At 37.0% G+C, this 24,678-nt stretch overlaps 1 protein-coding gene across 17 annotated transcripts in view; it reads left to right on the top strand.

Annotated features, from left to right (window-relative positions):
- Positions 1 to 24,678, top strand: part of TBC1D19 (TBC1 domain family member 19) — a 133,885-nt gene that overhangs the window by 9,780 nt on the left and 99,427 nt on the right. For 10 of the 17 annotated variants that reach the window (XR_014066238.1, XR_014066228.1, XR_014066200.1 and 7 more), the window contains 3 exons: positions 12,073 to 12,145; positions 13,101 to 13,146; positions 20,324 to 20,399. The exons of 1 other annotated variant lie outside the window; for it this stretch is intronic. Coding sequence is in view for 10 of the 16 variants with exons in the window: in XM_081531598.1 (XP_081387724.1) it covers positions 12,073 to 12,145; positions 13,101 to 13,146; positions 20,324 to 20,399 (195 nt within the window). In the remaining 6 variants the exon portion in view is untranslated. Of the gene's footprint in view, positions 1 to 12,072; positions 12,150 to 12,498; positions 12,690 to 13,100; positions 13,147 to 20,323; positions 20,400 to 24,678 lie in introns of all 17 variants that reach the window. 6 more of the 17 variants (XM_081532170.1, XM_081532439.1, XM_081532682.1 and 3 more) reach the window with 3 other exon arrangements.

The raw sequence follows: 24,678 nt of genomic DNA, 5'->3' as shown, positions 1-24,678 counted from the left end.
GGACATAAGTTTCAAGACTTTTTTCCTTTCTAAAATATCCATTTAAAGCTATAATTTCCCCCTAAGCACTACTTTAACTGTATTCCAGCTTTAATGAGTCATATTTTTTAATATTATTTTGTATAAAACATTCTCTAATATTTTTTGTCACTTTAAAGATTTGATCCAAGGGTTATCCTCAAGTATATTACCTAATTTCCAAGCGATTGAAATTTTCTTTTTTTTTTGTAATTTTTATTGGGATTTTCTGTCTTTTTTTGGTACTTTCTAAAGTTTAATTGATGTACAATATTTATATAAGTTACAGGTGTACAATATTGTGATTCACAGTTTTTAAAGGCTGTACTTTCAGGTGGCTCAGTGGTCAAGAATCCACCTGCCAGTGCAGGAGACACAGGAGATGCAGGTTCAATCCCTGGGTCAAGAAAATCCCTTGAAGAAGGAAATGGCAACCCACTCCAGTATTTTTGCCTGAAAAATACCATGGACAGAGGAGCCTGGTGGACTGTAGTCCATGGGGTCACAAAGAGTCAGACATGACCAAGCAACTGAGCACACATATACTCCGCTTATAGTTATTATGGAATATTGGCTATGTTCACTGTTTGTACAATATATCCTTGTAGCTTTAGTTACAAACAATACCTAATAGTTTGTACCTCTTAATCCCATACTCCTGTATTGTCCCTCTGTTTTTCCCTGTTTCCACTGGTAACCAATAGTTTGTTCTCTGTATCAGTAAGTGTGTTTCTTTTTGTTTATTCACTATTTTTTAAATTTTTTTTGGATTTCACATAGAAGTGATATCATGTAGCATTTTGTCTTTCTCTGACTTATTTCACTTAGCATAATGCATCCATGTTGCAGTATTGATTCTTCCAAAACAAGAACATGGTATATCTTTCCGTTTGTATCATCTTCAGTTTCTTTCATCAGTGTCTAACAGTTTTCTGGGCATAGGATTTTTTTTTCTTAGGTAGGTTAATTCCGAGGTATTTTATTGGTTTTGTGAGATGGTAAATGGGATTGTTTCCTTAATTTTTTTTTTTATTGTTGATTATTAATGTATAGAAATGCAACATATTTCTGTATATTAGTTTTGTATTCTTCAACTTTATTGTTGAAGGAGCTCTTCTATAATAGTTTTCTGGTGGCATTTTTAGCATTTTCTATGTATAATACCATGTCATTGTTATTGATTTCCAGCTTAATATCAGTGTTGTCAGAGAACATTCTCTGACTGGTTAAATCTTTCAGAAGTTGTTGAGGCTTGCTTTGCAATCTAGTGTATAGTCAGTTTTGCTGTGTATCCCATGTGCACTTGTAAAGAATGAAAGAATGTGTATACGTCGTTGTTGGGTCAGGTTATCTGTATATATGTCACTGAAATCCAGGTGTCAATTATACTGTTCAGCGTTTATATAATCTTACTGAATTTTTTTCTGTTTGTTACTAACTATTCAAAGAAATATATTTAAATCTCCTATCATGACTGTATATTTATCTATTTCTTTTATTTCTCTCAATTTTTAAATTTTAAGACTATTTCATTGGTTGAACATAGATCTATATTGTGTAACTTCCTGACGGATTATTCCCTTAATCATTATGAAATGTCCTTTATTTCTAGTAAGGTTCTTCCAGAAAAACATCTATTTCTGCTTTATTGACTATGCCAATGCCTTTGACTGTGTGGATCACAATAAACTGTGGAAAATTCTGAAAGAGATGGGAATACCAGACCACCTGACCTGCCTCTTGAGAAACCTGTATGCAGGTCAGGAAACAACAGTTAGAACTGGACATACAACAGACTGGTTCCAAATAGGAAAAAGAGTATGTCAAGGCTGTATATTGTCACCTTGCTTATTTAAGTTATATACAGAGTACATCATGAGAAACGGGCTGGAAGAAGCACAAGCTGGAATCAAGGTTGCCGGGAGAAATATCAATAACCTCAGATATGCAGATGACACCACCCTTATGGCAGAAAGTGAAGAGGAACTAAAAAGCCTCTTCATGAAAATGAAAGAGGAGAGTGAAAAAGTTGGCTTAAAGCTCAACATTCAGAAAACTAAGATCATGGCATTTGGTCCCATCACTTCATGGGAAATAGATGGGGAAATAGTGGAAACAGTGTCAGGCTTTATTTTTTTGGGCTCCAAAATTACTGCAGATGGTGATTGCAACCATGAAATTAAAAGACGCTTACTCCTTGGAAGGAAAGTTATGACCAACCTAGATAGCATATTAAAAAGCAGAGACATTACTTTGCCAACAAAGGTCCATCTTGTCAAGGCTATGGTTTTTCCAGTAGTCATGTATGGATGTGAGAGTTGGACTGTGAAGAAAGCTGAGCACTGAAGAATTGATGCTTTTGAACTGTGGTGTTGGAGAAGACTCTTGAGAGTCCCTTGGACTGCAAGAAGATCCAACCAATCCATCCTAAAGGAGATCCGTCCTGGGTGTTCATTGGAAGGACTGATGTTGAAGCTGAAACTCCAATACTTTGGCCACCTGATGCGAAGAGCTAACTCATTGGAAAAGACCCTGATGCTGGGAAGGATTGGGGGCAGGAGGAGAAGGGGACAACAGAGGATGAGATGGCTGGATGGCATCACTGACTTGATGGACATGAGTTTGGGTAAACTCCGGGAGTTGGTGATGGACAGGGAGGCCTGGCGTGCTGCGATTCTTGGGGTCGAAAAGAGTTGGACACAACTGAGCGACTTAACTGAACTGAACTTGCCTTAAAGTCTGTTTTGTCTAATGTTAGTATAGCCCAGCAGAGAAGGCAATGGCAACCCACTCCAGTACTCTTGCCTGGAAACTCCCATGGACGGAGGAGCCTGGTAGGCTGTAGTCCATGGGGTCGCGAAGAGTCGGACACGACTGAGCGACTTCACTTTCACTTTTCACTTTCATGCATTGGAGAAGAAAATGGCAACCCACTCCAGTGTTCTTGCCTGGAGAATCCTGACGGAGCCTGACAGGCTGCCGTCTGTGGGGTCGCACAGAGTCGGGCACGACTGAAGCGAAAATGTTTTGAAGTGTTGTCTTCTCTTATTCTATACAACAACAATGAACCATTTTTCGATCAGATTGTGACATGTGACATAAAGTGGATTTTGTACAATTGGAGGTGACCAGCTCAATGGTTGGACAGAGAAGAAGCTCCAAAGCACTTCCCAAAGCCAAGCATGCACCAAAAAATGGTCATGGTCACTGTTTGGTGATCTGCTGCCGATCTGATCCACTACAGCTTTCTGAATTCTGGTGAAACCATCACATCTGAGAAGTATGCTCAGCAAATCAGTGAGACGCACAGAAAACTGCAATGTGTGCAACAGTTACTGGTCAACAGAAAGGGCCCAGTTCTTCTCCACGACTATGCCCGACCACATGTCACACAACCAACACTTCAGAAGTTGAACAAATTGGACTATGAAGTTATGCCTCATCCACCATATTCATCTGACCTCTCACCAATGGATTACCACTTCTTCAAGCATCTTGATGACTTTTTGTAGGGAAAACCCTTCCACAACCAGCAAGAGGCAGAAAATGCTTTCCAAGAGTTCACTGAATCCTGAAGCATGGATTTTTTGGGCTACAGAAATAAACTTTTTTCTCATTGGCAAAGATGTGTTGATTGTAATGGTTCCTATTTTGATTAATAAAGATGTGTTTGAGCCTAGTTATAATGATTTAAAATTCATGGTCCAAAACTACAATTACTTTTGTACCGACCTGCACGTAAATACAGGTCCACAATCCCTTATTCAAAACCTAGGGGCAGGTATGTTTTGGAATTCACATTTCTCAAATTTTAGAAAGGTAGTTCCTGCATATTCTGTATGTTATTTAAATCCTTACTATTTATTGTCTTATTGCACCTTGTAATTACACATTAATATTTATGCAGCAAAATGTATGAATTTTCACTAGATTTTTTCCACCAAATGAGTTTAAGTCAGGACAGAGTTTGCCATCAATTCAGTTTAAAAAAAAAAGCTTTAATTTTCTAAGCTTTTTAGGTTGTAGGATTTGAAATAAAGGATTATGTATCTGTACATATAACATCAGGGAATTAATTGCCTTGAGGTAATAAAAAGTGGAGGAAGCAAAACTGATAAAGGACTGTAAGGAGATGGTTACACAGGAAACTCAAAAACATGTATTTGCCTGATTCTTAAGATAAAATAGGAAATCTATGATATTATAGATTCCTACTTTAAAAGAATATAATTATAGATCCTTTTAAAGTAATGTAATATAGTCTTGGACTTGAAAATATATGTGATAACTTTGTCTTAGTTTATATCCAATAGCTTAGACATTTGCTAGAAATGTCAGCTAAGTCTTAAAAGGCAGCTTTACAATCAGCTTTGATAATGTACGTTTAAACAACTGGCTGTTTGTAACAGGCCTTTAAAAATTTAATCAAGAGGACATTTTCCTGCCATGAGCATATTCTGTACTGCCTTCATTTTGTCTGTGTATATTTAGAAAGTGCTAAGGCAGTGTTCGGAGAAGGCAATGGCACCCCACTCCAGTACTCTTGCCTGGAAAATCCCATGGACGGAGGAGCCTGGTAGGCTACAGTCCATGGGGTCGCTGAGAGTTGGACACGACTGAGCGACTTCACTTTCACTTTTCCCTTTCATGCACTGGAGAAGGAAATGGCAACCCACTCCAGTATTCTTGCCTGGAGAATCCCAGGGATGGCGGAGCTTGGTGGGCTGCCGTCTATGGGGTTGCACAGAGTCGGACACGACTGAAGCGACTTAGCAGCAAGGCAGTGTTGGCCCAACTTAATTAGAAAAATTAAAATCACACAGAATATTTCAAAGCAAAATATAAATGATTTTCAGATTTCCCCCTTGTCATTAGTGCTTTTCTTGTAGTATTTTAATGTATCCTTTCATATACTAAAGTTTACTTATTTAAAAATCTTGGTGTAATAACATGGAACTTTGTGTTTCTAGAAAAAGCATAAGGTTTTTGATTTCTGTGTTTTCTTAAATTATGAAATCAACCTATATCTTAAAATTGAATTTGCTCATTCATCCTCTAGATAGTAGAGTGATAGCCTGATTCCAAATTTGATGTCTAGCACCAGGTCATCATTGTTATTTTGTATCATGTGTTATTTGTGTAAAATAGATGTTGTGTAAAACCTTAAATGCTATCTCCATTCCATTAAGTGCTTAATAAGTCTTGTTGCTCAGATTGTTATTATAAATAATAGAGTTGTAAGAGTTGTAAAGGAAGGAACTTGAAAGGAGATAGGTTTTGGAGAGAGAAGGAATAATATAACTGATAGGATGTTGTCATGAGACTAGAACCTCAGAGCATCGGGGGTTTTTCTGGTGTTGTTTTTTTTAAAATTTGACCACACTGCATGGCATGTGGGATCTTAGTTTTCTGACCAGGGATCAAACTCACACCCCTACATTGGAAGCATAGAGTCTTAACCACTGGACCAACCAGGGAAGTCCCCTAGAGCCCCAGGGCATCTTTTTAAAAATTTTTATTTACTTTTAATTGGAGGATAATTGTTTTACAATGTTGTATTGGTATTTCTGCCATACATTAACATGAATCAGCCATAGGTATATGCATGTCGCCTCTCTCTTGAACCTCCCTCGCACCCCATCCCACTCCTCTAGGTTGTCACAAAGCATTGTGTTGAGCTCCCTGCATCACACAGCAAATTCCCACTGGCTGTCTGTTTTACATATGGTAACGTATATGTTTCTGTGCTACTCTTTTCTGTAGTGGTGATGGGCTCTTGAGAAAACCTAGATTAAGTCCAAAGCAATTATGTTAGTGATGAGAATGTTTGCATTTGATATGGGGAGGGGGTTATATATATATATTATTTTTAAAAATCATACTTCTCTCTTGGCTTTTTTTTTTTTTTTTACCTCACTAAATACATTTTGAGTTCTACAAGGGTAAGGGGTGACTTTGTGTTGGTTTTCCCTTTATACTGAGCAACTAGCATGTAAGAAGTGTTCAGTTAATTATTGAAGGAAGAATGCAAATGAATAGGTGTATATACTATATTGAAAAGAGACCCCTGGACTTGGAGAAGGCTTGGATGGCACTTAAGGGGGGAAGATGGGAGTGAATTCCTGATGTAGGAATGCTGACAAGGCTAAGTAGCTTTTTGTTGTAGGGCGCTTCTAGAGAGGTAAGATTATATAAATTGGGATTGAAATGCCAGAATCAGTTTGTCTTTATTTCGTAGTCAGTGAAAGGGTCATTGAAGTATTTTGAGGGTGAAGACATTGAGATGGTTTTGGGGGACACTAGTCAGGCACTGGTGAGCAGGTTAAATAGAAATGGGGAGAGTGTTCTACTTTCATCCTCCACTTTATTCCTTTTTGTATTCTCTTGGAGCTTCCACCCTTCTACAAACTAATAGTGCACCAGAACATTACCATACCTCTGTTCAGTTCATCCACTCAGCCTATATGCCTTTTCTCCCCTTTTCTAGTTTCTAAAATTAGAATTAATTGTTCTGTGGATGATACCTCTGTCATAACATAGTGGAATTAGCTATTTTTTTTTTATTGGCTATCTTTTTATGTTTTTTGTTTTAATGCATTTTTATTTGTAGCCATTTTCCCCCCTCCTATTTGTGTTTGTGTTTTGTGTTTTTTATTTTGTCTTTGGCTGCGCCACATAGCTTATGGGATATTAGTTCCCCAACAAGGAACTGAACCCAGGCCACAATAGTGAAAGTGCCGAGTCCTAACCACTGGACCATCAGGGAATTCCGTTCCCATGGGGTTTTGTAGTTGTAAGCCTAAGTTATGACCAACCTAGACAGCATATTAAAAAGCAGAGACATTACTTTGCCAACAAAGGTCCATCTAGTCAAGGCTATGGTTTTTCCAGTGGTCATGTATGGATGTGAGAGTTGGACTATACAGAAAGCTCAGCACTGAAGAATTGATGCTTTTGAACTGTGGTGTTGGAGAAGACTCTTGAGAGTCCTTTGGACTGCAAGAAGATCCAACCAGTCCATCCTAAAGGAGATCAGTCCTGGGTGTTCATTGGAAGGACTGATGTTGAAGCCGAAACTCCAATACTTTGGCCACCTGATGTGAAGAGCTAACTCATTGGAAAAGACCCTGATGCTGGGAAGGATTGGGGGCAGGAAGAGAAGGGGATGACAGAGGATGAGATGGCTGGATGGCATCATCGACTCAATGGACATGGGTTTGGGTGGACCCCGGGAGTTGGTGATGGACAGGGAGGCCTGGCGTGCTGTGATTCATGGGGTCACAAAGAGTCAGACACGACTGAGCAACTGAACTGAACTGAACTGAGCTGAAGCCTAAGTAATCTTTAGTGCAATGTGTTCACTGAAAACACGCTTATGAAGTACTTCCATGTGATAAGCATTATGCTGGTTCAGAGATGAAAGACACATGCTCTAGAAGCCTAGTGCAGTGGTTCTCAAAGTATAGTCTGCAGACCCCTGGTGGGCCCTAAGACCCCTTCAGGTCCAAACTATTTTGTATACTACAAAGGCCTTTTTAAAAAATATTCATTGTGCTGACATTTGCTGATGGTACAAAAGCAATGGCGATGAGTTTAAATCGGGGAACTAGTACCAAACTATACTAGTAGTCACTGTATTTTTCACCAACACACAGTTGTAAAAAATAATGTTTAAGTGTTCTTGATTGACAGTAAACAAGTATAAATTTTATTAAATCTCATTTCTTGAATACTAATTTTTAAATATTCTGTTTGCTGAAATGGAAATTATGAGTAAGACACTACTGCTGTATATTGAAATAAGATGATTATCTAGAGGAAGACCACTCCAGTGATTAACTCAATTACAAACTGAATTGCTTTTTTTAAAAAAATGAAACATCTTTACTTGTAAGCATAAACTGTTGACAAACTGTTATTCAAACTTGAATATTTGGCAGATATTTTCTCTAAAATGAGCAAAGTGAGCCTATCACTTAAAGGAAAACCGTTATGTGTTGCCAGTGATAAAATTCAGGCTTTAAATAAAAATTGGATTCTGGAAAACTTGTATTCATCAGTGTGAATTTGATGGCTTCCTGATACTTAAATACTTTTCTGATGATATTGATGGTGATATTAACAAATGTTACTTTTTGACATTGTTTAATGAAATATGTCCACTGCATCGCTTGTTAATATGTTTGAAATGATCAGTACATAATGTTACAAAATCATGTATAAGTAGAAGATTGATTCAAAGTGCAAGGCAGATCGATACATGTTTTTCCAATAAAGTATGAGAAGTCCATTGATGTTCAAATTCCACATTGCAACTAATCTATAGGAAACTACTAGTTGTCCAATTTACTATACTATCAAAGGAGAATATCCACAATATCTGAAAAGGATATTAAAATATCATTTTCCAGTTGCCTATCTGTTTCACACTGATTTTCATATATGTTAGCCAAAACAACACATTGCCACAGATGGAATATCACAGCAGATTGAAGAATCCAATTGTCTTCTACTAATCCAAACATCAAAGACATTTGCAAAAATATAAAACAGTGCCTCTTTTTCTCACTAATTTTTGTTTCTGAAAATATATCTCTTTTAAATAAAAATATTTTGGTTAATATATAATGGTTTATAGTTATTATTTTAAAATGAATTGACAAATATTTTTATTATAATAAAGTAAACATAAAATTTACCATTTTAACCATTTTTAAGTGTACAGTTCAGTGACATTAAGTACATTCACATTTTTGTGCAACCATTATCAGTGTCCATCTCCAGAACTTTTATCATCCCATAACTGAAACTCTGTACTCATTAAACACTAACTTCCCATTGCTCCTTCTTCACAGTCCCTGGTTATTACCATTCTATTTTCTGTCTCCATGAAATTGACTATTCTAGTACCTCATATAAGTGGCATCATACAATGTTTGTCTTTTTGTGACTGTCTTATTTTGCTTAGCATAATGTCCTCAAGGTTTGTCCATGTTGTAGATGTTCCAGAATTGTCTTCTTTTTTAAGACTGAATAGTATTCCATTGTATGTACATACAACATTTTCTTTATCCATTCATTTATCTGTAGACCCTTGGGTTGCATCCACATTTTAACTATTATAAATGATGCTGCTATAAGCATGAGTGTACAAGTAGCTATTAAAGTCCCTGTTTTCAGTTCTTTTGAGTTATGTATGCAGAATTGGAATTGCTGGACCATATGGAAATTCAATTTTTTATTTTTTGAGGAATTAATTTCAGTACTATAAATATCAGTAGATTTAACCCACATAAACAGAAGTACTCTTGGGTCTTCAATGATTTTTAAGAGTGAGGGTCCTGAGACTTAAAAGTTTGAGAATAGGTGGTATAGTGGAATAAGTGAAATAGAGAGTTAAGTTAGGAAGTTACTACAGTAGAAGACAAGTTGGACTGGACTTTGCTTAGAAAAAATGACCAGAGTGGTAAGGAGAATATGTCATATGAAGAGAACTTGGAGAACCTGAAAACGTATGTGACCTTGAGTACTTTCTGGGAAGATACAATAGCCAACTTTGAGTAGTTGAAGATCTCTCACAGAAAAGGGATTTGGCATATTTTCTGTGAACTTGGGGTAAGGTGGAGCAGAGGGGAAGACATGATAGTAGCAGATGTTAAGGGCAATCGATTTTAGTTCATAATAAGGATTTTCTAACAGAATAGTTCCAAGGTAGAATTGACTAAAGGTAGGGAAAAGCTAGCATAGAGTTTCAAACTGTGAGTTTCCAAGCTAAAAAAGCTCCTTGGAGAGGAGAGGTGAATCTGTTATTAAATGGTTAGTTGACCTAGAAGAACTCTATAATCCCTTCTGATGCTGAAGTTCTGTGATTCAGATTAACATGTTCCTCTGTCGTTTGTATGACTTATAAGTTGACGGTTGGATTCAGGGGTTTTGATCAAACTCAGGTGCCATCTCAGTGACCACAACTATTTTCACTGGAGTCCTCTTTCATTGAGAAGCACATAATGGCTGGTTGTTTTTTGCAAAGTTAATAGCTGTTTCTCCTCAATGCCTAGAATTGATTAGGAGTTGCAAAATGATGGTGTTCTAATTATATCATACCTGTTTTAGTTATTTTAGCTGGAATATTTTTATAAAGAGACATTTCTCCTTATCTATTATTTGGTTACCAAATGATATAGTTTCTGTAGGGCTTCCCTGGTGGCTCAGTGGTAAAGAATTCCCCTGCCAATGCAGGAGTCATGAGTTTGATCCCTGGGTAGGAAAGATCCTCTGGAGAAGGAAATGTCAATCTACTCCAGTATTCTTGCCTGGGAAGTTCCATGGACAGAGGAGCCTGGCGGGCTATGGTTCCTGGGGTCGCAAAAGAGTCGGACACGACTTAGTGACTAAACAATAGTTCCTATAGGAAAGTCAGGCTAGATAGATGCCTTTTCATTTATTTATCAGTTTTCAAGGTAGTAAGTTGGTTCGTTGTCATCTTTAATTTTCATTACTCTATCTCAAGTTTTTCTTTTTAGAAAGGGAGAAAAGGAGACTTGTCTGGTCAGTTTCAAGTGTTCATAGGTGCGAGGCTGCTCCAGTGTCTTCAGACCTCATCTGCTATCTTGGATTAGAGAACAACCCTCCCAGTGTCAGGTCCTGTTCTAAAATGAGCTCTTCATATGTTCCAGTGAATACTTGCTGGCAATTTTGGGGTCTTCCTCTTTTCATATTCATCAACAACCCCTCTGCTCTTTCCTTTTATAGCTGCTAAACCATACAAGTCTTGTGGTTGTTGGTTTGTCCTGAACTGCTTGTATTTTAGGTTTGTGGGGATTACCTTATTACTAAATTTGGTTGTGAGTGTTTTCCATGGGATTTTGGTTTTGTTGTCTAGTTGCTTGGTTTCATTGTGGAGATCATGGAGATTAAAACAAAAAAATCTCCCTACTACCAATGTCATCTTCCCAGAGAGAGGTTAAAATCCTGGAAGAATTAGAGTAGAATTGAGAATAACTGAAATTTCTGACTTGGTGAATGGCAATTTTCATGGATGAAGATTAAAAATAGGAGAGAAGGAGAAAGGTAGTGACTGGAATATAAGATCAGTTTTTGATTTCTTAGATTAGAAATGTTTGTGAGATACCCTAAGAGAAATGCTTTCTTAAGACGTATGTCTCTAGAATTTGATAGAGAGAGCTAGGTGATGAAAGATCAACACTTTGAAGGTAATTGAGGCCATTGTAAGTTGGAGAAATTATTATTTTGGTAAAAATTACAGTGTGAAAAGCCAGTAGAATAGAAAGCATTCAACTGAAGATGAAAGAGACACTAATAAGCATTTGTGAGCAGTTTTATGTATTTTCCATAAATATGTACAATAAATGCAGGTTTACAGAGCAGCAGTCCAAAGGGGATGACACTCTTCAAAGCTCCAGTTATATGGATGCATCAGGGTTTTTGGCTATTAGGTGTATGTAGATTCCATATATTTTAAGTATAAAGAGAACGAATTTATAAAGCATTTTTCCTGTTAGAAAAATAGTTGTTAAATATTCATAAAAATGAAAGTCATAGATGAAGATGTTAACTATTCATTAGCTACAAGGTTTAATATTTTAAGTAGATTCTAATGTCCTATCACAGATCCTTTGTTTTAAGAGTAGATGAAAGTGTTCGGTCTTACGAGCTGTTCCAGATGCTCAGGTGCTCTGATCTCAAAGGGGGTGTTTTAATTGGTAGTATGCATATTTGGGGGCTCCCCTGATGACTTAGATGGCAAGAATCTGTCTGCAATATGGGAGACTCGGATTCGATCCCTGGGTTGGGAAGATCCCCTGGAGAAGGAAATAGCAACCTACTCTAGTATTCTTGCTTGGAGATTCCTATGAAGCCTGGTGAGCTGCAGTCCATGGGGTCTCAGAGTTGGACACAACTGAACAACTAACACACACACACACACACACGCACGCACATTTGGACATTCCTTTTTAAACATCTTGTTAGCATTATCACCCCAAATGACTACTTTTGACCTGTCTTTTCATTTCTTCTTCTTTCTAAAATCAGGCCAGTCTTCAGAGACCTGAGATTAAACTTGAATCACTAAAAGAAGATATTAAGGAATTCTTTAAAATATCAGGTTTGTAGGTTGCTTTTTATTTTTCTTTCTCTAATTCTTTAAAGCAAAATAAGGAAAGACTTTATTTTGAGGGGATATTGTATCTGCAGTCAATTACTTGTTTAAAACTGTGAAAGAGTGGTAGGATAGGTTTTTATTTGAAGTGAGTTAGAACTTTCAGACATTTCTGCAGAAATTCAGGAACACTGCTAATAACTGCTTTACATTGATCAGTTTTAAATAGTGTTTACTTTCCTGGTCAAAATATATCCTGAATGTATTAACATCTCCTTAGTTAAGTATCTTGTCTTTTACCTTTCATTTATGACTTTTTGCCTTCTCTGCTTCTTTTCTCTCTTTTCTACCCTTCAAAGAAAACAGAAGAAAATCTCAGCTTTTTTAGAGCAAGCTGTTAAGAAGCCTTTGCACTTGGGAACTGAAATACTAAGTGGTTTAGTTACCCAGATAAGTTGATCAAACGTTATAGGTAGTAGCCAAGTGAACTGATCTGACTGGTGATGCCTTCTAATAGTCTGCTTCTCTTGTTTAGGAATTTACTGACTAGGTAATTGTCGCGAATTACTTGTTATCTTTGTCAAGTGCCTGGCTGTTTCTCGCCCTTCCGTTGGCATATTCCTCATAGCACTGACAGTACAACTGCCAAAGATTTTGGCATTTGTTGAGTGGCTTAACAGTGGAAGAAGGAAATATTCTTCTCATCTTAAGAAAATGGCGCCATAGTTTTACTTACAAAGTAATAAATCATGTTGATGACTTTGTATCTAGTGTTAGCCAAGGGAATATTGGTAAATATATGAGAAATAATTCCTTAGGATAACACTTTACATTAGCAATTGGCAGTTGATAAAGTTCTTTCACAGTAAATGATGTTAAAGTTTTTGTGAGATAAATTTAATTTTAATGTATGTTTACTTTAAAAACTAATGTTGTATATGTTTTCCTTTTTTTAAAATAGGTTGGGAGAAAAAACTTCAGAATGCTGTGTATAGTGAACTGAATGTGTGAGTTTTTCTTCCCTATTTTGCGATACTCTTATTACATTTAGCTATATTTGCTTTGTAAGTAATGAATATAGTTTTACTATGTGCACTCATTGTTATTATTTCTTACTCGCATTTATATAGCATTTCAAGTGAGTTTATACTATTAAAAATTGTAGTCTTCCTGAGAATTAATACGTGGGGGTTTTTACCAACAAAATTTTTATAGTAACAGTTCATTAATTCAGTGTAATTAGGGAATATGATATTTCTCATAAGTTAGTATTTCAGATAATTTAAGCTTACCAGTGTTCTCTTTATTGTTGCCATATTGGACATTATCCATTTTCTGTCTTTATATACTGACCATTCTAAACACAACTAACTCTTTTTTGAAATATTCATTATTAAGAATATTACTATTTTTATTTATCTGAATTTGTTCTCAGATTTTGCTGAAGTGTGTAGAACTATTTGTCATTACAAGAAATATAGATCCCGAATGTTAACCTTTGTAGTTTATTTAATGTTCCATTATTCATCGATTATTTGTTGCTAGCACTACAGTAGGCACTGGGGATATAGCATAGAACAGTGAACACAGTTTCTGCCCTCATGAGGTTTATGATCTGATTGAGTTCTTAAGTCTTTTTTCCCTGCTATCAATGTATGTGTGTCTGTAGCCTCTCCAGTTTCTCACACTCCTGTTTCCAATTTGCTCCTTCTAATCTGCTGTTACTTGGAAAAGGAGATAACCTGGTTTACCAGAATTGTTTCTAAAACAAAGAGATGAATGCTTGTGGATTTGTGCTTAGACACATGTTTTTAAAATTAGTTCTTTGCTTCTTTGCTTATTGCTATCTTTTGAGTTGGTTTTTGAGCTCTTAAACTCATATATAAAGTGCTATCTATTAAGTAAAGCTGATTGTGATCATACCTTTGGTTCTAGTCACTAAAGGAAAAGGTATTTATCATGACAAGTAAGGTTTTAAAATTCCCCAAATGTAGTAGAGATACCATGAGTTGATTAACTAATATGGACATGGTGATTTACCTCTGTCTGTTAAAGCTTGTAACTTCAGTGTCTTTGTCTCTGATACTGGCAGAATAATAGCATCTGTTGTGTATAATTCCAGATATTAGATTCTCATCTCAGTAGATACTACTGATGATTGCTATTTTTGTGGTAGAATGCATTCCTGATAATTGTTCTGTGAGACAGAGTGCCTTTTTACTTGACGGCATGGACAATATTTCATTCGTTGTCATATCCTTGATATCCTACATAATAGACATTAAATAAGTATTTTATAAATATTCAATAACTTGTTGGGATATTTGAAGGAATTCAGTAAAACTGCCTGTTTTCCTCACTTGGGTTCTGAACAAATAAAATAAAATATAAAGGCAAATGGGAGATCAAAACTATACTTTTACTTGTGGTAAAGATTGGGTAGGAGGACATAGCTTAGTGCAAGAGCAAAGTAAATTCTTTAACTGAACTCGACTCAGACTTAACCTTCTAGTTAAATAGCACTGTGAGCATATTCAGTTTATTCTTCCAAAATTTGAAAGTTGGAGAGGGCATTTCTTCTCTTCTGGGGTATAGTGAGCAAAGCCCTGGAAAGAGGTCAAGTATGTTACAGGGAGGCAGTTCGTTTCATATGAAAGGGCACATCTGGAGTCAGGGAAGAAGTGTTTCCTCATGCAAATCAGAAAAGTAAGGGGACTTAGCGTATTCTGGTCCATTTTTCATTGGCAGAAACCATTAGATGCATAGGTATATAAAGCAAAAGTAAGATAGAAATATCTATTAAATTAAATGATTGGAACTGAAAAAAAAAATGCACGTACTCTCATTCCTAATAGAAGTGTGGCCACGTGAGCTATATATATCATACCTGGAATTTGCTCATGTCATACTTATTTTAGTAATCATTCCAAAGATTTTCGTCAGATTTTTATTTAACAAGTATAGCAGAAAAATTTCTACAGTCTTTTATTACACGAAACATATCATTAGCCCAGGTTAGCTCTTTCCACTTCAAAACTGCATACTTTGTTTAACTATTATTGTGTTAAGAACTATTTAATATTATATTAATGATAATTGACATTGATTGAATGTTTATGTCCAGCACTGTGGTAATAAGCACTTTATAGGCATTGTCTATATTAGGTAGTCTTTATAACACCCTACAAAGTAGATTTTATTATTCTAATTGTTTTACAGAAGAGAAAACTGAGTCTAAGATCACTTAAGTAACTTGCTGAAAATCATGTAGCTAGTAAATGGCAGTTCTGGGGTTTCACCTCTAGTAAAACATATTCTAAAGCCATACGTTTTACTACTTCTCACATATACTTGCATCTTGTTTTTTACCTAAATTAAAAGTGTTCTAAATCAAGAATTATGTCTTACATTTCTTTGAGTATCTCCTATAGCATCAAATAAATGACATTGAGTCATCAAATAGTTATTGAGCCACCCCCAGGGCTAGCACACAATAAATATCTTTTTGTATTGAGAAAACAGTGAAACTATTAATCCTAAATATTTACTGTAAATATTTAAGAAAGTCTTTACATTGAAAATGTACCAATTTCTTTGTCTCCTAGTCTTTATTATATTTTATGTAGAGCAGGTAGGAGAAGGAAATGACAACCCACTCTAGTATTCTCGCCTGGAGAATCTCATAGACCAGAGGAGCTGGAGGAACTACAGTCCATGGGGTTGCAAAGAGTCAGACATGACTGAAGCGACTGAGCATGATGTAAAGAATTAGAAGATATATTATTTTTCCTTATGGTATACAAATTAAAAGACTATATAAACCTTTTTAACCTTCCATATATGTATATATTATAAAAACAGATACCACAATCGGCTATTATAGTATATATATATGCAAGTGTCTAGTGTATTTTGGAGAGGTATAAATGTTGAATGATAGTGGGCCTCAAAACAGAAAGATTTTTAGATTAATGAGTACCTTACACTAGACCACTAGACTGCTGCTGCTGCTGCTAAGTCACTTCAGTCGTGTTCGACTCTGTGCGACCCCATAGACGGAAGCCCACCAGGCTCCGCCATCCCTGGGATTCTCCAGGCAAGAACACTGGAGTGGGTTGCCATTTCCTTCTCCAATGCATGAAAGTGAAAAGTGAAAGTGAAGTTGCTCAGTCGTGTCCGACTCTTAGCGACCCCATGGACTGCAGCCTACCAGGCTCCTCCATCCATGGGATTTTCCAGGCAAGAGTACTGGAGTGGGTTGCCATTGCCTTCTCCGAGACCACCAGACTAGGTCAGTCTTTTATAGACATTCACAGTGTTCTCTAAAAGAGTCCTCAGATAGTAGACCTGGGCACCTCTAAAATGTCCTAATCATAGTTCTTCTTGCCCTCTTAGTTTTAAATGTTACACATAACAAATGTTATGTTCAGAGCTGGGTGCTGGGATAATGCACAAGTAGGTAGACAGTGTTTGCTTTTTATGGAGCTTACATCCCGGTGGGGCACAGAGACTTTACAGACGCAATTACAGTACAAAATAGTAAGTGCTATAATAGGGTAAGTGCAAGCAGTACATAGGACAGATGCTTAACTCCGATTGGAGGTGTCATGATGACTTGTCACAGGAAATAACATTCAGACTGAGATCAGAAAGCAAAGCTACAGTTAGGGGAAGGAATAGAGAAGAAAAATGCTTTAGGCACAAGGGAACAACAGGTACAGATGTTTCACATATGCATGAGTGTTTAGTCGTGTCCAACTCTTTTGTAATCCCGTGGACTGTAGCCTGCCAGGCTCCTCTGTCCTTAGGATTTCCCAGGCGAGAATACTGGAGTGGGTTACCGTTTCCTCTTTCAGGGGATCTTCCCGGCCCAGGGATCAAACCCACATCTCTTGCATCTCCTTGTACTGGCAGGTGGATTCTTTACCACTCGTGCCACTTGGGAAGCCCACAGATATTTAGAGGTGTAAAAGAATGTTGTATATTGGAAGAACAAAAGTTGTATGGCTGGATGGTAGAGGGCAAAGGGCCATAGGAAAGAATGAAGCTAGATCTGTAGGCAGGGTTGTGCCTTTTACTCAAGGATTTGTAGACTGGATCCTAAAAGCATTTGGGTGCCACTTTAGGATTTAGTAGTAACATGATCTGGAGAAGGCAATGGCACCCCACTCCAGTACTCTTGCCTGGAAAATCCCATGGATGGAGGAGCCTGGTAGGCCACAGTCCATGGGGTCGCACAGAGTCGGACACGACTGAAGCGACTTAGCAGCAGCAGCAGCAGCAGTAACATGATCACATTTGCATTTTAGTTATTTCACGATGTGCTTATGTGCATGCTCAGTTGTGTCTGATTCTTTGTGACCCCATGGACTGTAGCCTGCCAGGCTCCTCTGTCCATGGGATTCTCAAGGCAAGAATTACAGGAGTACATTGCCATTTCCTTCTCCAGATCTTCCTGACCCAGGGATTGAACCCACGTCTCCTGCATTGTTGGCAGATTCTTTACCATCTGAGCCACCTGGGAAGCCCATTCAATAATGTACTGGGTATCTAGTATGTGCCAGGTCTTATGCTAGACACTGGAAATACAATCACTGGTGAATAAAGAACACACTACTCCTGACTAACAGCCAAGCAAATTGACAAATAGGTTGAAGATAGTGTAGTTGCAGGGGAGACTGCTTATGAATATGTCAGATGAATGCAAGCAAGTAATGTCACTGCCTAAATCAGTGTCAGTGAGGTAGTAAAAGATGAGTAGTATTTAGAGGGATTTGGAGAGACAGGAAGAGGGAGGACTAAAGAGTGACATCCAGGTTTCTGTACTGTTCCTATCTACTGATCCTCATCTCTCTCTCTCTTTTTTTTAAGTTTACAGACTGCCTTTCTTTTTTTTTTTTTTAATTTATTTATTTTTTATTTGTTTTGCTATACACTGACATGAATCCACCATGCGTGTACATGTTTTCCCCTTCCAGAACCCCCCTTCCACCTCCCTCCCCATCCCATCCCTCTGGGTCATCCCGGTACACCATTGATCGCCAGGGTTGATTCGGCTGATCTGGCTGGCTAGGCGGGTGTCCCCTTCCTCCCTCACCGCTCCATGTGCGTCCCTCCTGAAGCTGCGCGCTCGGTCGAAGAGGACAACCATCCCCGATAGAGGAGGACCGGTCTTCGGTCAAGGGTATACGAGTAGCTGCGCTCCCCTCCTAGAACCTCCAAACAAGCTCTCAAGGTCCTCATCTCTTTGTATTACTAAATGTGAAATCCATGAGGACAGAGATTTTAATGTGTTTTATTTTCTGCTGTATTTCTATAACCTTGGTAGATTCTCATTAAATATTTATAACTGAATAAATAGCTTTATTTTGATTTTAATATGAATAATTTTGGGGTGACCACTTCTTACCTTTTTTTTCTGGATAAATTTCATTGAGCTTAAATAACCCTTAAAGTAAGAAAGCGTTAGTCACTCAGTCGTGTCTGACCCTTTGTGATCCCATGGACTACAGCCTGCCAGGCTCCTCTGTCCATGGAATTCTCTAGGCAAGAATACTGGAGTGGGTTGCCATGCCCTTTTCCAGGGGATCTTCCCGAACCAGGGTTTGTACCTGGGTCTCCTGCTTTGCAGGCAGATTCTTTACCATCTGAACCACCAGGATCTTTTCTAAATAACCCTTAAGATCATCAGTAAATGGTCTCAAATTTCTAAATTTCCGTTCCTAAATTTCTAAGTTTTATTAAATTTAGAAATAATTACTGTTAAAATGAGAGGATCTTAGAATTACATTTCATTATAAAACGTATCTATCTTTACAAGTAATATAGTGAGCAGTATAAAATATATAACTTTTAAACCATCTTGCATATAAGAAATACGGAAATGTATAGAAATTACCAGTGGTTTTTTTTTTTTGTGAGTGGGGAAAGGTGATTTGTTAAGGTACATGGAATGCAGATTTTAGTAGAAAAAGCAATTAGAAAGAAACAATCAGTTAGTGAAACTGTCTAAAGTTCCCCTTTAGATGTCCCTGTTTAGATGAGGAATTTCTTGAGAATTCAGTGCATGGTTCTTGATTGTTAGAATATGGTTGCTTTACATGGGCACAATTTCTATGACTAATTTTAATTGGAGGTATAAGTTGTGAAAGAGATTGAAACCTCTAAGGAAATGTTAAATTGTTGTGTTTTACTATTGCCTTCTCTATGATTTTATATCACTCTGTGCCTCAGTCATTACATTTCAACCATCCTGGCTTTTTCTGATTTTTAAACATGCCACATTTTCCCACCTCAGAGTTTTGTGCTTGCTGTCCTTTTGCTTGGGATGTTGGTTGGCTCCTTTTCACTCATGTCTTGATTCAAACATTAGGTTTCCTAGACACCTTCCCTGCCCTTCCAAATCATTTAGACTTTATCCTGCTCTCATTTTCTCATGACATTTACTACTCTTTTATGTTATTCTATTTATTTGTTTGTTTTTTTATAAATATTGACTGTCTTTCTTCACTAGAATATTAGGTACATGAGAACAGGAGACACTGTCTTAATCTCACCATATACCTAAAATGGCTCAAATATTTGTTGAATAAATGAATCTGTTTTCTTAATAAAAACAATATATTTTGAATATAAAATGTCATGTTACACAGAAAACAGAATTTATGACATTAAATTTAAAAAATTTTATTAAATCTGTGAATTAATATAGTATGTAATATATTACATGCTAAAATATGGCTATTACCAAAGAGTATTTATACTGTCATTTCAATTCTGTGGAAAAGGAAGTTGGGAGAAATGAGAAAAGTTGATATTTTAGTAAGTTAATGGACTTGTTTAGATTTCAGATTTTAAAAATTTCTGTTATAATATTTATATACTAAAATTAACAGTTGTGAAAATTTCATATGAGCACTTACAGAACTAAATAATTTAAAAGTTACCTCAATCTATGAATTCCACTTTAACTTTTAATGTCATTAAATTGCTAATTTAAAGTTACAATGCTAGTAGGATAAGAATTAAAGTTTTATTAGGTTGTTGTACCTTGTATAAGTACATAGAACTGCTAGCAAATGTTCTGTTTCATATGGACTATAGAGGTAAGTAATTTCTAACCAAACAAACTGATTAATTATCCAGAGTAGTATATAATATTTAGCTCCCTCTTTTTGTTCTCAGGTTTTCTTTACCTAGTCATCCTGCTGCACCTCCTGAACATCTTAAAGAACCTTTGGTATACATGAGGAAAGCACAGGTTGGCTATTGTTCATTTTAATTTTATTATCCCATACCAAGTTATATAATGCAGAATGAAAGAACCTTATTAACATTAGGACTATATTTATTATATGAAGGACTGGATAAGGACTATTAAAGTGATGCAAATAGTATTTGCATGCTCTTTATGTTTGGTAACCAAGGATTACACTTACTTAATTCCTATAGTAATTCTGAAAATACTGAGTAGAAGGGAAAAAAATCTTGTACCATACTGGCCTAAGATTTAAAATATGATAAAAGTATTGTGCACCAATTTGTTCCTCAAGTTCTGTGATATTAAAGGAATGAATAGGGAATGAAGTGACTCACTCTTCCCCTAAAATTTTGGCTTTGGACACCAATGTTACTGATATTGTATTTGAAATATATTTGTTTTCACAACAGGTTGTTACATACTAGTTGTATTCAGTTGCAGAATCCAGATGAATCCTGTAATCTAAGATAAACTGAAAAACAGCAAAAAGTAACTTTAAAAGAATAAAATAAAAGAATTTAAACAGAAAGACTATAAAAAGCTGTTAAAGTAGAAACAATAAGCTGTCTAAATGCCCCTAATTCTTTTAGCTGGCCTTTGCCTTGGCCCAGCCTGGTCTCCCGCCTGTGAGGTAGGACTATTCATGAGCCTTCCTCACAGTGCTGGGGACCCTCTAACTGCCACTGCTGAGGCTTTAATGGACATCATAAGCTGACCTTCTTTCTCCATTGTAGTCTCAGAAACTATTAAGAAAAATTTGAAATACACCCTGGAGAACTCCCATGAACCCATCTCCCAGCTTCAGCAATTACACAGTGGGTCTGCTGCTCCTGACAAGTGTTCTGCTGCTTTGAGTTACTATGTTTCACGTGCTGGATGTTAGGCAGATTTTTAGTTTTCTGCTTTCATTTTCATTTTAAAAACCCTTAAAATTGGAGGGTGGAAGGAAGCTATATAAACAAAAAACATGGAGATATTTGAGGAAATATTAACGTGTAGTATATTTCTGCCTCTAGGTGGTATTAATACTTTAGGGCCAGCAATCAGATGGTATTTACTGTGAGTGTGTCATAAAGCATAGTCCTGAAATGATGCATGTATGGAAGAATTGTTTGGTCTCTTATTATAAAGGTCTGAACTCAAGAAAATAAAACTAAATATCTAGTTCTAAGTTTTTTTTGGCAAACTTTGAAAATTTTTGAACATTTTAGAGAAAGTATCAGTTTTAGCATGTGTAAAAAACAGAAGTTGGTTTCCTATTAAGACGGAAGAGGTGAATAATAGGTCTATTCATAAAATCTACTGCTAGTTGCTGAGACTGTATATGAATGGTAAGTGTATGTATATGGATGGTACTCCTCTCTCTTCTTTCTAGGCATACCCACTAGATCAAGAGTTGGCATGCTCAGCCCATGGGCCAGATCTGCCCTGCTACCTGTTTTTGTATCGTGGGCAAGCGAGGAATTTTTTTTTTTTTTTTTACATTTTCAACTGGTTGAAAAATCAAAAGAAGAATACTATCTTGTGACCTATGAAAATTATAGGAATTAAAAAAATGTATTAGAAAATAGTCATGCTCCTTTATTTACGTGTTGTCTATGGCTGCTTTTGCAATACAGTGTCAGAGTGACGTAGTTGCATTGGAGACATTATGACCTGTAAAGTGTAAAATTTTTACCACCTACCCTTTTACAGAAAGTTTGCAAATCCCTTGATTAAATTATTCAGTTCTTTAAGAGCATGAACTGTGCCTTTATCGTCAACATCTCAGCACAATTCCTAGCTCATAGAACACTCTCAGTAAATGTTTGCTGAAATGCAGTTGACTCTTGAACAACATGGGTTTGAACTACATGGATCCACTTATATGTGGATTTTTTATTCAGTGCTAAATACTACAATACTACACTATCCTGGGTTGGTTGAATCTGCAGATGTGGAACCACAGGTATGGAGAGCCAACTATCTGGTTATACTCAGATTTTCCACTATGTTAAGGATTGGCATCCCTAACCTCCAAAAAGTTCAGGGTCAACTGTAACTGGTTCTTTAACCATGGTCGTACTAAATACCTCCTCCACCAGTTTGCTTGTCTTCCCATTTGTTCTTCTCTAGTTGCCTAGTTCTTTACCTTCCTGATCTGTCAGGCAGTTCTCTTCTTTGTGTGAAAGCTACCTAGTCTGGATTGAATGATTGCTGTTCTATCATGTTCTCTGTTCCACCTCATACCTTTCACCCCATCAGATTTCTACTCAGACTGGCATTTTAGTCCTCAGCCTAAGGCTGCCTCTACTGTCTACTATCTCTCTTCCCCTAAACTGTTGAGTACTTAGGGAACAAATCACGTAACTTCTATGTTTATCATTAGTTTAGTCTAAATCCGTTTATTTATCTTTCAGTGGGTTCATTTTGCTGCGTCTCAATCCTTTTATTATTAATTATCTGCTTTTGATGGTCAATACCAAAATCAGATTGATTATATTCTTTGCAACCAAAGAAAGAGAAGCTCTATGCAGTCAGCAAAAACAAGACCGGGAGCTGATTGTGGCTCAGATCATGAACTCCTTATTGCCAAATTCAGACTTAAATTGAACAAAGTAGGAAAAACCCCTAGACCCCTCAGGTTTGGCCTGCATCAAATCACTTACAGTTATACAGTGGAAGTGACAAACAGATTCAAGGGATTAGATCTGATAAGAGTGCCTGAAGAACTATGGATGGAAGTTCCTGACATTATACAGGAGGCAGTGATAAGACCATCTCCGAGAAAAAGAAATGCAAAAAGGCAAAATGGTTGTCTGAGGAGGCCTTACAAATAGCTGAGAAAAGAAGAGAAGCTAAAGGCAAAGGAGAAAAAGAAATGGTATACCCATTTGAATGCACATTTCCAGAGAAGAGCAAGGAGAGATAAGAAAGCCTTCCTCAGCAATCAATGCAAAGAAATAGAGGAAAACAATAGAATGGGAAAGACTAGAGATCTCTTCAAGAAAATTAGAGAAACCAAGGGAACATTTCATGCCAAGATGGGCACAATAAAGGACAGAAATGGTATGGACCTAACAGAAGCAGAAGATATTAAGAAGAGGTGGCAAGAATACACAGAAGAATAGACAAAAAAGATCTCCATGACCCAGATAACCACGATGGTGTGATCACTCACCTAGAGCCAGACATAATGGAATGTGATGTCAAGTGGGCCTGAGGAAGCATCACTACGAACAAAGCTAGTGGAGGTGATGGAATTCCAATTGAGCTATTTCAAATCCTAAAAGACAATGCTGTGAAAGTGTTGCACTCAATATGCCAGCAAATCTGGAAAACTCAGCAGTGGCCACAGGACTGGAAAAGGTCTGTTTTTATTCCAGTCCCAAAGAAGGGCAATGCCAAGGAATGCTCAAACTACCATACAATTGTACTCATCTCACACACTAGCAAAGTAATGCTCAAAATTCTCCAAGCCAGGCTTCAACAGAATAGGAACTGTGAACTTCCAGATGTTCAAGCTGGATTTAGAAAAGGCAGAGGAACCAGAGATCAAATTGCCAACATCTGCTGGATCCTAGAAAAGACAAGAGAGTTCCAGAAAAACATCTACTTATGCTTTATTGACTATGCCAAAGCCTTTGACTGTGTGGATCACAACAAACTGTGTAAAATTTTGAAAGAGGTGGGAATATCAGACCACCTGACCTGCCTCCTGAGAAATCTGTATGCAGGTCAGGAAGCAACAGTTAGAACTGGACATGGAACAACAGACTGGTTCCAAATCAGGAAAGGAGTACATCAAGGCTGTATATTGTCACCCTGCTTATTTAAATTTATATGCAGAGTACATCATGTGAAATCTTGGGCTGGTTGAAGCACAAGCTGGAATCAAGATTGCCGGGAGAAATATCAATAACCTCAGATATGCAGATGACACCACCCTTATGGCAGGAAATGCAGGAGAACTAAAGAGCTTATTGATGAAAGTGAAAGAGGAGAATGAAACTGTTGGCTTAAAACTCAGCATTCAGAAAATATGGCATCTGGTCCCATCACTTCATGGCAAATAGATGGAAACTGGGTATCAGATCCTTGGGAATTCTCCATAGTATCCTCTCGATTTTTCTGTACATCTAAAACTCTTGTAAAAAATCAAGTCTACTAAAAAAAATAAATAAACAGTGGAAACTTTATTTTGGGGGGCTATGTTTTTAGGTTGCCATTTCTTTCTCCAGGATTTACCCTTATAATATTTCTCACTGCCTTCTAGAAAACCTTCAATGACTGCCAGTTG

Source organism: Giraffa tippelskirchi, chromosome 1 (assembly GCF_054371585.1).
Source record: "Giraffa tippelskirchi isolate mGirTip1 chromosome 1, T2T-mGirTip1v1.2.pri, whole genome shotgun sequence".
NCBI lineage: Eukaryota > Metazoa > Chordata > Mammalia > Artiodactyla > Giraffidae > Giraffa > Giraffa tippelskirchi.
This window is presented reverse-complemented; position numbering and strand designations above follow the sequence as displayed.